The 17,094-nt window shown below is 42.6% G+C and overlaps 1 protein-coding gene across 2 annotated transcripts in view; it reads left to right on the forward strand.

Annotated features, from left to right (window-relative positions):
• The window catches only part of HNF4A (hepatocyte nuclear factor 4 alpha), a 42,440-nt gene extending 25,346 nt beyond the window's left edge, over positions 1–17,094 (forward strand). The window contains exons 1-10 of one of the 2 annotated variants that reach the window (XM_053452892.1): positions 153–359; positions 6,449–6,623; positions 8,309–8,403; positions 10,116–10,222; positions 11,973–12,128; positions 13,147–13,234; positions 13,342–13,494; positions 13,719–13,955; positions 14,434–14,559; positions 16,945–17,094. In XM_053452892.1, coding sequence (XP_053308867.1) covers positions 245–359; positions 6,449–6,623; positions 8,309–8,403; positions 10,116–10,222; positions 11,973–12,128; positions 13,147–13,234; positions 13,342–13,494; positions 13,719–13,955; positions 14,434–14,559; positions 16,945–17,087 — 1,395 coding nt within the window. In that variant the 5' untranslated portion in view covers positions 153–244 and the 3' untranslated portion in view covers positions 17,088–17,094. Of the gene's footprint in view, positions 1–152; positions 360–6,448; positions 6,624–8,308; positions 8,404–10,115; positions 10,223–11,972; positions 12,129–13,146; positions 13,235–13,341; positions 13,495–13,718; positions 13,956–14,433; positions 14,560–16,944 lie in introns of those variants that run through there. The other variant, XM_053452893.1, reaches the window with a different exon arrangement.

Consider the following 17,094-nt stretch of genomic DNA (forward strand, 5'->3'; position numbering starts at 1 on the left):
AACAATAAAAGTGGTAAGGTAGAGAGAGACACTATCTGAAAAGGAGGGCTGGGTTATACGGTGTGCATGGAGAGGTGGGGTGATTAAACATTAACCCCCGGGGACTCCACCTCAAGCTATAGGCCTCATCCCTTCGCAGGCTCTCCATTGCAAATTAAGAGCATTGGTGAGATAGGAGACCGGAGTCGATGCGGTGCAGTCTCGGGGGACCCGCTGGAAGTCAGCCGCTGATTCTTAGACTATAATGAGACTGTCTAAAGCTCTGATAGACATGGATATGGCAGATTACACCGAGGCTTTAGATCCTGCATACACCACCTTAGAATTTGAAAACATGCAAGTTTTGTCTATTGGGAATGGTAAGAAGAAAAAAAAGATTTCTAATTTTTATATAATTGTTTATTGGGTAAAAGTTTGGGAAATGTTTTTTTTTATTATTATTTTTACTCAGCTACTCGTATATTCTTAGTACAAATACTCCTGCCCGTAGTACATCCGATACAGAATGACGCAGGGCAATAACTTGACGTTATGTCTCTGAACCAATAGCGGAGCTCTAAATCAGGAAATGGTTTTTGCTCAGCCAATATCTTAATTGGTCTCACATTTCTGCCCGAAATGATTTATTTGTTTAATTTCTTCACATTGTGACAGACAGAATATATATTATATATATTTCTAATATTTATTTTATATATATTATATTTATGATATGTTATATATATTATTATATTATAAATTATAATCATACCCTTTATGCCTACGTGATACTTTTCAATGCCTATTTTGCTTATGAGTGTACGTGTATAGCAATATATATATATATATATATGTATATTTTACTTCTCTAGATTTTAAAAATATTATTCTATTATTATTACTATTATTATTATTATATATTATTATAAAACCCTCCTTTGACACTATGCTAGTTGGAAGTTATTGCATTATAAATAGAGTATATTCGCTAATGGAGAGTGGTAATAACTCTTTAGGGAGCCTCATTGGGATGGCTCTTTACAGCACATTGGTTTATCTGCTTGTACTAAAAACCAAACCGGGGTTTCAAGCGATTTTGGGCCCTGTTTAGTGAGTCGTTAGTTTGTATTAATTATATAGAGGGATGAGAGACGACAGAAATAGTAAAGCCTAAAGAGGGAGTCAGGATGAATTAAGGGATACCCACCAAGCTTACGTCCCACCGGTCGCAGGTACAATCTCTCCCAGTGACACTTGTGTGACGTCTTTTAGGGAATGTATAGATCAAATCAGACATATTTCGTGCTACACTGGGTGCTACTAAATAGTTATATAATGTGGAGACATTTCTTCTACTTCGTTATTGTTAAATGAATCAGGATGCCGGTGGATGGAGATTACGAGGTAGAGTGTCAGCGTTAGGGACCGCGTGAGTGCAGTCCCGAATCCCGCTGTCCCACCGAGCTCTACCTGGCCCGAAAAGCGGTACGGAGATAGAACTTGGTGAGACAGTGGAATAAAGTGGCAAAATCGGGACTGTCCCGTGCAAAGCACGACAGCTGGGAGGCATAGGTGTATGACCTCAAACATTCATACAAGCACCCTCGTAATGATGTCATGCAAATGTCATTAATCAATGGGTACCCAACAGAGCTTGGATAATGCATTACAAGCAGATCCCGGTTGGCAAAATATTTGAGAATCGCTGGCTCGAATGAACGTGCCCTGGAGATTTGAATTCTGGTGAGTTTCATAAAACAAAGCATTATGGGAAAACACAATAGAACAATAAACATGTTCAGATTTCGTGTGACATAAGGCGCAGCCTTCTTATACAAGGACGGTTTATATGACATCTGGAACGTATATATACTTGATACACAAATGACTGGCAAATAGTTTTGTAGTATTTCGCAGTAACATTGGAATTGTTCATTCACGGGCTTGGTATTTCAGTATTCACGCACACTGATTTATAGAGCTGTTTTTAACACTTTGTAGCTTGACATGGAAAAATCATAAATCACAGACTTGTTGCAGTTTCCTTCATGAACACTAGATGGCGGAACCTTGTTTATAGGCAACTGCAAATAGAAAACTTGTTTGGACTTCAGAGAAGCAGATAAGGCACTGTTTGAAAAGTGAGGTCACAAGGGGTTAATCTTGCATGGTGGCATTGGGGGAATTAGGTGTACAAACAAGTCAGTGATTCAAAGGGTAGTGATTCTATATACATACAGTACATCATATATATATATGGCCAGAGGCACCTTGTCTGTTAATAGTAATTCTTGTAACTGAAAAAGACCCTGTTTCCACCAACACATACCCCACCGTTCAACTTTAGGGTCACTTAGGAATTTCTTTGTTTTTGAAAGAAAAGTATATTTTGTCCATTAAAATAACATGAAATGGATCAGAAATCCAGCGCGGACGGGGTTAATGTTGTAAATGACTATTGTAGCTGGAAACGGATGATTTTTAATGGAATCTCTTCATGGGTGTGCAGAGGCCTTTATCACCCCCATCACTCCTGTGTTCCAATGGCCCTTTATCATTCCCATCACTCCTGGGTCCCAATGGCCCTTTATCACTCCCATCACTCCTGTGTTCCAATGGCCCTTTATCACTCCCATCACTCCTGTGTTCCAATGGCCCTTTATCACTCCCATCACTCCTGTGTTCCAATGGCCCTTTATCACTCCCATCACTCCTGTGTTCCAATGGCCCTTTATCACTCCCATCACTCCTGTGTTCCAATGGCCCTTTATCACTCCCATCACTCCTGTGTTCCAATGGCTCTGTATCACTCCCATCACTCCTGTGTTCCAATGGCCCTTTATCACTCCCATCACTCCTGTGTTCCAATGGCCCTATATCACTCCCATCACTCCTGTGCTCCAATGGCACGTTGTGTTCGCTGATCCAAGTTTAAGTTTAAAAGGCTAATTATTTGTTAAAAAACACTTTTGCAATTATGTTACCGCCAGAAATGTCCTTGTTTCCATGAAAACAGCTCAGTGACCCCAAACCTTTGAACAGTAGTTTGCACTGCGGCTGTCATCATGTGTATTATGACATCATGACGGACGTGAATTTCCATTTTCGCACTCATCAATGTTTTTGCAGGAGTTATCAGCCGTAGCAGGAGTTAAAAAGCCTGGTATCTAAGTTACCTCCACTGTCACTTGGAAGGGATGTAACGGGATTAGTTTCCTTGCAATCTCAAACCTGGTATCGGTTAAGGAAGTTTTCCTTTACTGATAGGGTGGTAGTTGAGTGGAACAGCCTCCCAGTAGAAGTGGTAGAGGGTAATACAGTGAGGGTATTAAACATGCATTGGATAGGGATACGGCTCCTGAATCTAAGACGAGACCAACGACTGATCAAGGTCTGAGCTATGTTAAAATAACCGGAATATAGTTTCATTATCATATATTATTATATAATTTATGTTATTATATCTTAACAACAAATTGTGCAGAAATGTGCAGTCGAGACATGATACATGTCTTGTTCACAAAAGCTTACAATCTAAAAGGGGGAGGGGCGTACACAATGAATACATTATATAACCCAACTTTAAAGATAAAAACATGGTTAGGGTTGGATTGGGGGTGTGGGGTTAATAATGTGCCCTTCGGGGTATTTGTTTCATACGCTTTAGAAGTTTAAGGGAAATTCCCATTTTCTATTGTTTAATAGGCTGGTTTCAGAGGCTCACAAACTCCATTGTGCAGCAGAGAGCTGAATAATTCCATTTTAAATGTTTGTTCTAAAGAATTCATTGATCAGGAGGATTTAGACCCAGATATTCTGCTGTTTGCCACAAAGCCGTGAGATAAGAGCTGTAGGTTTATCATCTAAAGCACTGAGATAAGATGAAATTGTTCTGCACAAATGGGGTAAATATGTATACAGAGAATGCTAATGTGCTTCATACTTTAACAAACAGATAAAACGATATAAAAACAAAACATATTGCAAAAACAAAAGTCACTAATATATGTTTTTAATCTGTTTTGGTGAGTTTTCCTGCGAGACAGTATGGGAGTGGCAAGGTCTTAAAGCAGCATTTAGACCCTGGCTGGATCCGTTATATGCTCCATTTATGCAGTTTCCGTAGCAGGCCAGTGTGTGTGTGTGGGGGGATCAGAGATCTCCCTTATAACCACCCCATTGAGCAATGGCACACTGGATGCCCTCGATTGCCGAAGAGAGCAATCGGCCCCCTTGGCTTTTTTGGGCGGGGGGGGCTGCTCCCCTGGACCTGCTTTATAACTGAGCCTTACGGCTGTTCCGGGACTGGAAATGCCCCTAATATCAACGTGTAGACAATTTGTTGCAACAAAACAGAATTGATTTTACAGCACTCTGGGCCACTTGAGCGGGGCAGCGTGACTGTCCTGTGAAAACTAGGACTGTAGGGAGGTATGTTATAAGTAAAAAAGCCTTTAACTAGATGGAACTAATGGAATTTAATAGCACAAATCATATATATTTTTTTTTAATTTCTTCTTCTTTTGATTATTTTATTAGTATTATTTATTAGCAAAATAGTTTTATTTATTTATTGTTTATTATACAACAAAAATAAATATTTTGGCAAATAAATAATTTAAAAAACGTAAAACATTTAAGCCTCAGTGCAAAAAAATAAATAAATAAAACTACATAAATAAAAATCTCATCCCAAAACACACAGAATTTTCTTGGCACGCAATGGGTTAAAGGCATGGTTGTTTGGCGGAGCTGAGAAGTTGATACATAGCTGGGTCGCTTATCCGCAGCCTTGAAACGTCCATAAAATCGTCTAAGTGAGTTGGTAAACACATACAGAGAGCCGCTCGGAGACGAACTATACACACACTCAAACATACAGCTCTTTGCAGATTCGGTGAATGAACCCCCGTTGGCTGGTTTAATTTTTGGGGGTAGATCTTGGGTTTTTAGGGTCCCTAAACTTAAAATGTTTTGCGGTGAAGCGGCCCCCATAGATAAGTAGAGACCCTAAGCAGCTGCTGATGATGGTTGGACTATAAGGTCCATCTTGAACATCTGATCGCCGTTGATCAAAGAACCCGTGGATATTTTAGACTCATTTCCTGTGACATCATAAAGTCAGAAATGTCCGGCTTGGAGGAGAGAAGAGAGGATATGATAGAAGCATTTAAATACATAAAGAGATTTAATATACTATACACATTATTGGGGCTTTTAGGGCTGTAGGACCCCGTGATAGCCTCATACCCAGCAAACATTCTGACCTCCTAGAAACGAGGGGCATCAGGGGAGGAAAAAAACTCAGGGATTTGGGTAACAAAAGGAGGGACTGACCCTCCAAAATAGAGACACTTGGGGGTACGCAGCTTCCTTCCAGTATTTCACGCCGTGTAATATATTATTTGTATGCGTTGGATGTTGATGTATAAAGAAGCGGCTGCGGCAGAGAGGCAGATTTAGGCGCGGTGAGCTATTTCTGGTGATTCAGAGGCCATAAAAATACGGAATGGTGATAAAGGTAACGCTCGCTGGGTCATAAAGACATTCATTCGCTTTACATTCGCCGGGTGCTGCAGTTATTAGGTTATTGGTACAGTGATATACAATGATATTCCAGCAGCCGCCATACTGAGATAAAACGGGGGTCATTTGGACCACTCAGCTGGGGCAACCGACAGGGCCGCCTTCCCAGCTGCTGGCGATCGTCATATCTGGGAACTTTCTGGCTTCCGCTGCCCGGATCCCCCTTTTTTCGGGATGTTGGTGGGAGGTCCTGCTAAGTTTGGAGGTGGTCCCGGTGATGTCAGTGGGCGGTCCCGGTGACGTAGCAGGGAACACTTATTGTTGGAGGGGGAGTAGGCGGGGAGTGCCTGGCGTTTCCCTGAGGTCACCCGGAGACCCAGGGAAGCGGCGGTTCTCCTGGAGTCTCCGGGCAAAGCCCAGTTGGCCCAGGTATAGTCTCGTTTTGGACATGCAGGGGCAACAGCACAGACCTCCGTTGCCTTTTCACCTCTTTTGGGCTGGTCAGAGGAGATCAGAGGATTTCCGTTACTGGCCCGTGATCCACACGGCTGGTACACGTGGTAACGGGGCAGTTATGCTTCAAGATAATCCACATGAGCATCCATAAAACGAGGAACAAAATAAGCAAACTGATGCAAATGCTAAAAACTGGTCTTGTTGCCACAGCAACCAACAGAATATGCCAATTGATAGGGCCATTCCATTGGTTGCTATGGTAACAAAATCATATATCATTTACTTTACACATATCCAAACCTGTTCCTGCGATACCTTCTCTTCTTCTCTTTTTTTCAGGAATTCTTTTGAAATTTTTGAAATAATAATTTTTATTAAATATGAAATAATAATTAATATTAAATATATATAAAATATATCATATTAATCATTGCTTACTCGTGTTACGCTGGACATGCGCTTCTCATACACGTTGTGTCATTCGCAGATACGTCCCCGTCGGAAGTGACAAACCTCAACGCGGCCAACAGCATTGGAATTAACTCCTTGTGCGCCATATGTGGCGACCGAGCTACGGGCAAACACTACGGAGCCTCCAGCTGTGATGGCTGCAAAGGATTCTTCCGGAGGAGCGTTCGAAAAAATCACATGTACTCGTGCAGGTAAGAAGCGTTAGGGACAAAGGATAATAACTGAAAGAGTTAAAACGGAGTTAAAAAGATAAAATGCTGGATGAAAGAGAAAATAATGATGACGAGCAAATTTTATGAAATATATAACGGGAAATGTGGGATGGCAGACCAATCATCGGTAGAGGTTTTTGAAAGTGATTAATTTCAGGTGTTTCTGGGGAAGAAAACCATGTACTTCCTCAAATCTTCACATTCCATCTGAACAAGAGACCTCCGAGGTCCCGTAAAGCTTATAGAACTTTACATTTTTTTCTATATTGGCCCAAAAAACGTATCAACTTTGACTAAAGACTTCATTTTTTTAATGGGCTGTATCTATTTTTCTTTGCAAAACGAGCATATTGTTTTTTAACGGTATGGTTGATAAAATTAACTATATTTTAACCCTAACTGGGTCCCTTATCAAGCTAGAAATCATTACCCTGCTATATTTGTGGTTTCTGCCCTGATGAAGACCCAGCTGGGGTAGAAACGTTGGCCACTGCATTGGGTATGTGGCTTTTTGAATAAATCTTTGTAACTCATTTTGTATTTTAGAACCAGGACATTTTTTATGAAAATGTTTGCTTTGTGTGATTTTTTTTTTTTTAAATATAAAAACCGCTGGTTTATTAAAGCCGCCTTTTTTATGATGAAGTCCCGTGAAGCCTGAGGTAAACTTTCTTTAAACCCTTCCAACAAAACCCTGCTAATCCTAATTTCAGACTCTGAGCAAATATTGAGATTCATCTGTGGGTTCGGAAATAAAATACAGATTGTTAGTCGAGTAATAAAATCTATTCTTCTCTGTCCTCATCATAAAAAACCGAAAGGGTAAACAAGAGGACAACGGCGTGAACTATCATCCAACCCGCGGCCAGCAAATCATTCGAAACCTTTCAGGCTTCAAAAATTCAGAGACGGGCAACCCTAAATACAATATATTTTCATTTTAATGTCCAAGTAACGTGGTTACCGCAGAACCTTTAGCTTGTCCCTGATTGATGGTACTCCACAGCAAGACCTCTCCGTAGGGTGGCAGACTTTGGTGCTTAGCATTAAAAACAACAAATCTTCTTTATATATTTTTGTTGTCAATGCCAAAATATCTCAAGAGTCTCTTGAGGATCTTATGCAACGTGTCCAGGAGCTCATTTTTGGTGGAAGGGCCTTGGGTTTCAGCTACGAAGGTCAGCCCAATCCAGAAAGATCTAAGCTTCTCCAGGTTGTGTCCCGTTGCCATCTGTGTAGGGTTGTGACATCATAACTCATTTTTTTTAGGCTAACTAAGGTAGACACACTGAATGATGAGGTGTTATTTGACTTTAGGTGGTTGGTGGCCTTTAAATACCCGCCAACTACTTTGTTCTTCTAATTTAAGAACCCAAGTGACTCCTCAGAAGATAGATCTTCGTCTAAGACCTGGGAATTCTGTGATGATCTGTAAGGTTGGGCTTTAATGAGGGCAAAATGACATTGTAAGACATGTAGGAACCAAAGGGAAGAGGTGTAGCGTAATTTTAAGGAAAATAACATTGGTGTTATTATTTTTATTAAATAAAATATGAATGGTTTCAAAAATTTGCAAGATCCCTACAAATCCAGAGACCCGAGGAGTTGAGGACTGTGGACGGAGAATATCTTGGGATAATGGATGTATTCTTCTCTTGTTTCAGGTTTAGCAGACAGTGTATAGTAGACAAAGACAAAAGGAATCAGTGTCGTTACTGCCGGCTGAAGAAATGTTTCCGAGCTGGAATGAAAAAAGAAGGTGAGGTTGGAATGTGTTTTTTTTTTTCCCCTCGCAACACCTGAATTACTTTATTGGCCGTTAACTCCAGATCTGTTTGATTAACGCAAGAACTGAGAAATACAGGTTAGAAAAATGTGATATAAAAAGCATTTTATCAAACACATGCGCCATGTGAAATTTTGTGGGAAAATTCAGTTAATGAGGATTATAAATTAGCCCCTTATGGCCTTGTACTAGAGGGGACATTCCTTCACCTTTTCTGGGATCTCTAGAAGAACCATTTCCTATTACTTCATGGACCATACACATCCACACAGACAGAGGGCGCTATTGAGGACGCTTGACATGGGATACCAGGGGCCACCAAATGTTGGGAACAGAGAGGGGTAAAATCCAGGACTCATCCACAGCCAGTTCAGGGACTGTTGGGAATAGTTTGGGAAGGAAGATTCTGCTCCAGGTCCAGCCACTTCTTTGACCACTTGGACCTCCTGATGCATCCCACCTTGGCTCATGACCATGATACACCTGTGTCACCTCCCCACATATATCCCCAAGAGTGCGCCTGTTGTCTCAAGCCATGTAACACACCTGTTGACACTGTCATTGCATATTGGTTGTTTTGCTAATCGCTGAAATTTGGCACAACCACCATGAAGTGAGGGAACGTTCCCTTCCGAATCGGTTCACTTTGCTCCAGAAGCGCTCCACTTTTCCGCTGATAAATGAATCCCATTAGCCAGCACTCTGATGCACGGTTCCTTGTTAAGGATTACCTGGATGAATCTCGTTATGTTTTTCTAGATGCCTTACTGGTGTCTGTTAATATTCAATCAATTTCACATTAGGTCCATGACCAGCTAATTCTGAATAAACATTGGAAAACATCGTGCCGTGTCTGAACTCAGCGAATTTACTGATAAACGCTCCCGTAACCTTGGGTTAAGCTCCCTTTACAGCGTTGCTGACTACAGAAATTTAGTCCTTTTTTTTTTCCTTTCTAGTCTCCGCTCTGCTTAGTCATACTCGGTTATCAGAGCGAGATTTACATTTGGAAAACCAAACCTACAAGGCCGACTCCTACTAAAGAGTCTTCGAAGGGTTAAACCCAAGCCCTTATTGTTTTATTACCACAAATTATTTGGTAATCGCATTATTTCCTCAGCTAACCCCGGGTTCCCTGCAATAACAAGTAAAGCCAATGTTTATTCAATGCGATGAGATTCGACCACAATGTCCACCCTTTGGTAGACACTAAAAAGGCGGCCGCAGGGTGGTCTTCTGTTTTATTAATGGAGGTCACACCATGTGGATGACCTCCTATCCATTTCCTCGTCCTATGGTCACATAATTCTCTTACTGTTTTAGGTTTTTGGCCTTTACCGCCAACTTTATGTCAATGCCACCATTTTCTAAATGATTCCATGTTCTAAAAGTTGAAGACAATGTCCACCATTCCCAAGCAGATGCTAAAAGGGCAGCCAGACCCTTCTGAACATCTTCTGTTATTATTAATGGGGGTCTCACCACGCGGGAGACCACTCATCCATTTCCACTCTTCCTCTTCTCCAATGGCCATTAGAGTTCTCCTACTGTTTCTTGGTCTTCTCTGTGTTTCGTGGTCTTCACCACCTACTTTATTAAAAATGCCACCATTTTCTAAATTATTCCATTTTCCAATGTTATAATTGCTCCTTTTTTAACCCCGTTTTATCTCTCCATCGTTACAGCTGTACAGAATGAACGAGACAGAATCAGCACAAGACGATCGAGTTATGAAGACAGCAGTTTACCATCTATTAACGTGTTAATCCAAGCTGAAGTACTGTCACAGCAGGTAGGAGATGTTTGCCAAGGTGCCTGGACCGCCATTTCAATTCATCTTAACTTCATGTTCTCAAGTTATGCATGGTTATTCCTCCCCATTAAGTTATCCCCCCCCCATGGTTAAGTTGTTGCTTGTTGTTGATTGGATGAGGCAACCTTCGTAAGGGTGAGGGAAGGAGAAGGGAGAGAACTTCAGGGCAGGAAACTGATGAGATTTTAAGAACGTGTGGTTTTAACCCAAATCTGTTCATTTTTTCCTTATTAGTTTAGACAGCATCCCAACAGACCATCGTGCTATGTAGAACCCATTAAATAAAATAAAAGTACAATCCAAGCTGTGAGGCAAGCTTCATACAGATTAGAAGGCTTGAAAAAGTTTAAATATTACATTTTTTTAGATAGTAGTAGGATTCTCCCAATAATGCACGTAACCTCAGCGAGGAAATCTGCGCTGTAATAGTTGTTTTTTTTTTGGGTTGTTTATTTAAGATTTGGTTAGATGAGCAGAGAAGGCAAGCAGAGAGGAAACAGTGCAGGGCATTTCAAGCAGACACGTCGTGCGGCTCTTGGCAAAACGAGATCTTTCTATTGTGAAAACGAACAGGATGCCAGAGCGGACGCACAGCCGAGCAGTTACACTGGAAGTTCTGCTTTAAAAGGGGGTCCCATGGATAACATATTTATCTCCTTGAGCCTAAACCCCAGCGCTGTATACAGTAATAACCCCCCAGCGCTGTATACAGTAATAACCCCCAGCACTGTATACAGTAATATAACCCCCAGCGCCGTATACAGTAATATAACCCCCAGCGCTGTATACAGTAATAACCCCCCAGCGCTGTATACAGTAATATAACCCCCAGCGCTGTATACAGTAATATAACTCCCCAGCGCTGTATACAGTAATATAACCCCCCAGCACTGTATACAGTAATATAACCTCCCAGCGCTGTATACAGTAATATAACCCCCAGCGCTGTATACAGTAATATAACCCCCAGCGCTGTATACAGTAATATAACCCCCCAGCACTGTATACAGTAATATAACCCCCAGCGCTGTATACAGTAATATAACCCCCAGCGCTGTATACAGTAATATAACCCCCCAGCGCTGTATACAGTAATATAACCCCCAGCGCTGTATACAGTAATAACCCCCAGCGCCGTATACAGTAATATAACCCGCAGCGCTGTATACAGTAATAACCCCCAGCGCTGTATACAGTAATAACCCCCCAGTGCTGTATACAGTAATAACCCCCAGCGCTGTATACAGTAATAACCCCCCAGTGCTGTATACAGTAATATAACCCCCCAACGCTGTATACAGTAATATAACCCCCCAGCGCTGTATACAGTAATATAACCCCCCAGCGCTGTATACAGTAATAACCCCCAGCGCTGTATACAGTAATAACCCCCAGCGCTGTATACAGTAATATAACCCCAACACTGTATACAGTAATAACCCCCCCAGCGCTGTATACAGTAATATAACCCCCCAGCGCTGTATACAGTAATAACCCCCAGCGCTGTATACAGTAATAACCCCCAGCGCTGTATACAGTAATATAACCCCAACACTGTATACAGTAATAACCCCCCCCAGCGCTGTATACAGTAATATAACCCCCCAGCACTGTATACAGTAATAACCCCCCAGTGCTTTATACTTGAGTGAGAGACACTTTTTCGTGTCTCGAAATGACTCGTTCCCCTCGGATGTGATGAATAATTCTGTGATATATTTTTTGGCAGATAACGTCATCCGTGTCCGTGTTGAACACAGATATCAGAGGGAAGAAAATTGCAAATATCAGCGACGTGTGCGATTCAATGAAGCAGCAGCTCCTGGTTCTGGTGGAGTGGGCCAAATACATCCCCGCTTTCTGTGAGCTTCCATTAGATGACCAGGTGGGCTCAAAATTCATTAATAACGAACAAAAATAGTTTAAGAAATGGTATAAGACATGATTCTCCAGAAACGTGCCTTACCCGTAAACCCATATACCTCACCTACCTAAAGCCAGGGTCTGGCTGAGGTTAATGGGAGATGAGATCCAACCACAGCTGGAGCGCAGGATTTTTCCCACTTCTAGCAGAAGATAGACTTTAAATGTATTTTTTTATGGACAAATGATTAAAACTGCTGGTTTTTAGCAGTTAATCTGTCACGTTTTTAACCTCTGTGTGTTCCAAAACCTGTGATGTGTAACGGGAGATAGAATGAATGGTTAACCGAGCCGAGGCAGCGACACGTGTAACTACATAACGCGCCGGGCGCCTGGAACAGGACAACAGATGTTCTAGATGTTACAATCTTCCAAGACCCAGCTTAAATGGCTCATAAAATCCTATAAGAATAAAACTCTATAAGAAACATAGAACGGGCATCGTAGTCCACTACATACTGCTTATTATAACTAATTAGCTTGGTGCCTTGTAGTGTCTAGAACCAAAGATCATAAAATCATTCCACGTTCCGCGTATTCTGATGCTTATTCATACTTTACAAACTTCACCAATAGGACCAAGTTCATCGGCCTCCTAAAAGATTCTGTTCTAATTACTAATTTGGCTTTCCCTCCCCTAAAATAATAAACTGTTGCCTCATTCATTCATAATTTTCCAGGGAATGTTTCAATGTCACATGATGTGTGATGTAAAGCCGTGTTGGCTTTATGCTCCGCTAAGGCTTATTTGCTTGAGAAGCCAGTGCGCTCACTTAATATATTGCCCAAGTGGAACAGCGCCTTTAATCTAGAGCAAAACAGGTCAGCTGTTCAGGTCCCATGGATTTCCAAGGGGTCCAAGTGACCCAATCACAATAAAGGCATTCCTGGTGCTCTCTCAATGCCAGTACATCTCTTAAAAGTCATATACCTTCAAGACTACAAGTTAAAACATGTTTTTTCTGGTTTTCTTGTTCCAGGTGGCGTTATTACGGGCGCACGCGGGGGAGCACTTACTTCTCGGAGCTGCCAAAAGATCCATGATTTATAAAGACCTCTTGTTACTTGGTAAAGATATAAATCTGGAGTTATATTTGATGACGGCCCCCTTGTAATTTGTCCTTGAAACATGGGGCTATAACCTTCAACTCATAAACTCTTCTTATCCTGGACAGGGAACGATCGCTTGGTGCCACGAAACTGTCCCGAGCTAGAAGTTGGCCGAGTGGCCGTCAGAATTCTAGACGAGCTGGTTCTTCCATTCCAGGAACTTCAAATCGATGACAACGAGTATGCGTGTTTGAAAGCTATAATATTTTTTGACCCTGGTACGTATCATTTTGAATTTAATTTCCGCAATCTGAATTCTCGGAGCCAATAAATGTATTAAAAAAAATTCGAAATGGAAAAAAAGTCCTGGTGGCCATATTTATCGATCATTTCTGTTGTACCATAATGCTGGTAAATGTAGTATAGTATTATTTTTTTGGAGAATCGATCAAATATCGGTGACATTGACACATTTTTTAAAATATTTCCTTCTCGTGTGAAGATGCCAAAGGATTGAGCGACCCGACCAAAATCAAAAGGATGAGGTACCAGGTTCAGGTCAGCCTGGAAGATTATATCAACGACAGACAGTATGACTCCCGGGGGAGATTTGGGGAGCTTCTTCTCCTGCTCCCCACCTTGCAGAGTATTACCTGGCAGATGATAGAGCAGATCCAGTTTGTCAAGCTTTTCGGGATGGCCAAGATTGACAACCTGTTGCAGGAGATGCTTCTTGGAGGTCAGTAGAAAAGAAACTGGAGAAGACATAATCAATGGTCAACGGGTTCTTTCTACCCAAAATATCTTCTACTCGCATTTTGTTCATGGGATGGAGTAGAAGGCTACTCCGGATTTGTGGCTTCGCCCCTATGTGGCCTTGCCATACAGCCCCATAAGCAAATAGACTACAACAATGTAGAACTACGTACGGCCAATGGAACTATGGATGGACATTAATGGTGAAAATGATCTTTCACTTGCATAGATGTGATCAGGAACTAATTATTCTTGGTTAAAATAGTTCTATGGATGGTAGCAGTGCGGGTTGAGAGTGGGTGGACAAGGCAATGTATGGGTAGGGTTACATCGGTTCGCTCACAACCCCAGACCAGTGGCAACCAGATGTACCTAGAACCCTTGGGAGATAACCAGATATAAAATCTACATCAAAACAGATGAATACGGTAAAAAAATGCCTGTTTTTTTTTTTATTCCAGGATCAACGAATGAAGCACCGCACGCTCATCACCCGCTACACCCTCATCTGGTCCAAGACCACCTGGCAACAAACGTCATTGTAGCCAACAACAGCCTGCCAACCCAGCTCCACAATGGACAGATGTGTGCGTATCCTCCTTTTCAACTTAATGTAGGGTTACTAAGGATTTAGTAAAGATTAAATATATTTGGTAAAAATACTTAATATCCCAGGAGTCAGAGTTATTTAAGAAAAACAGATAAAAGAACCTTGGAAGCAGGCCCGGACTGGGACAAAAAATAGGCCCGGGCATTTCAGACTGAGCAGCCCATTTTTATGAAAAAACATATATGTACATACATATACATAATACTTGGTCATTCAACATGGGAAGCCTGAAGCCACAATTTAGTACAACTAATCCTTTAAATAAATATTATAGAGTAAATAACACAATACCTTATCTTTTCCACTAAATGATTTCAGGGCCTTGAATGTTTTGTCCCCTGAAGTCACTACAAATTCAGGAGGGCATTTTATCTCTGGATAAGTAAAAATGAAATAGTTCCTACTGTAAATTAAGGAAACAGATAACCAAACACACACACCAGGACAGGCTTTTCCACACCGACACCCAGACACACACACACACACCAGGACAGGCTCTGCCACACCGACACCCAATCACACACCAGGACAGGCTCTGCCACACCGACATCAAAACACACACCAGGACAGGCTCTGCCACACCGACATCCAAACACACACACCAGGACAGTTAAAAAAAGAAGAAATGGTTCAGCACTCAACTCCCAGGAAGCTGGGAGCTAGCAGGAAAAAAGGGCAAAACAAAAACAGAAAGCATAACAAAAATAGCAACGTTTGGCCGAAACGTTGCTTTTTTGTTTTGCTTTCTTTGAAAAAAGTAACCTAAGGATTGGAAGCTGATTGGAGTGCTGGGGTTCTTTTCTGTGTTCCTACACACACCAGGGCAGGCTCTGCCACACCAACACCCAAACACACACCCCAGGACAGGCTCTGCCACACTGACACCCGAACACACACACACTAGGACAGGCTCTGCCACACTGACACCCAGACACACACATCAGGACATGCTCTGCCACACTGACACCCAGACACACACACCAGGACAGGCTCTGGACAGGCACACCAAGACCCAAACACACCAGGACAGGCTCTGTCACACCGACACCCAAACACACACACCAGGACAGGCTCTGTCACACCAACACCCATACACAAACACACACAAGGACAGGATCTGCTACACTGACACCCACACACACACACACCAGGACAGGCTCTGCCACACCGACACACACACACCAGGACAGGCTCTGCCACACCGACACCCAAAAACACACACACACACACCAGGACAGGCTCTGCCACACCAAAACCCAAACACACACACAACAGGACAGGCTCTGCCACACTGACACCCAATCACAAACACCAGGACAGGCTTTGCCACACTGACACCCAATCACAAACACCAGGACAGGCTTTGTCACGCTGACACCCGCACCCTCCGCCTGCCTGTGGCATCTTTGCCAGCAAAACAGCCTGCCTGTGGCATCTTTGCCACCAAAACAGCCTGCCTGTTGCATCTTTGCCCCCCCCTTACACATCCATGCTATCACACACACATATTCATTCACTTGTTCACAAATATTTTTTCACTAATTCAAAGATAATCATTCACTCATTCAGATATTCATTCATACATTGATACTCATTAATTCCCTCATTCAGATACTCATTAATTCCCTCATTCAGATACTCATTTGCATATACTCATTCACAAACATTAATTCACTCACTCCTTCACATACACTCATTAATTAATTCTTTCATTCAATCTCACATACTCCATACAACCTCCCTCACCCCCTTACCTGAACTGTCTGTACGCGCCGCTTGCAGACGCCGGCAGATCTACACAGGGGAAGCAGACGCGCAGCAGGGTCATGTGACGTACGTGGCGTACGTCACATGGTTCTGTTGGAGTCCTGCGTCCCCCTGGCGGTAGAAGAGACGCTGCTCGCGCGCCTGCCAGGTAAGTTGTGGGCCCGCTGCTAGAGTTGCGGGCCCGGTCGCAGTTGCTGCGGGCTTAAGGGGCAGGTGCCCCTTTTGCCCTGCATTAAGGACGGCCGAATAGGCCCAGTCAGTCCGGTCCTGACTGGGCCTATTTTAAGGTAGGGGCCTGGAGCTGCAGCTCCATTAGCCCCTAAATCAATCTAGCCCGGCCGCGGCCTAGGCTGGCCCGGCCGCGGCCCACCGGGCAAATGCCCGGTGTGCCCGATGGCCAGTCCGGGCCTGCTTGGAAGAAAAGAAGAATTTTAAAGATTTATCCAACTAAAAGTTGCTGTTGCAGCAGAAGAACTCTCCCTGCCCTCTTACTAGGTCTCCCATATTGTTTTAATGAAACCACTAAATGTGTATATTAAGTAGCACAGCAACAGTCCGAATAATAATAATAATTTGATTTTTTTTTCTTCACCAGCCACACCGGAAACACCTCAGCCGTCCCCGCCAGCCGGTTCCGGGGCAGAACAATACAAAATTGTACATGGAGCAATCGCCACTGTATCTAAACAGCCAACCTCCATCCCGCAACCCACCATCACCAAACAGGAAGTTATGTAAAGAAAAA

Source organism: Spea bombifrons, chromosome 13 (assembly GCF_027358695.1).
Source record: "Spea bombifrons isolate aSpeBom1 chromosome 13, aSpeBom1.2.pri, whole genome shotgun sequence".
NCBI lineage: Eukaryota > Metazoa > Chordata > Amphibia > Anura > Pelobatidae > Spea > Spea bombifrons.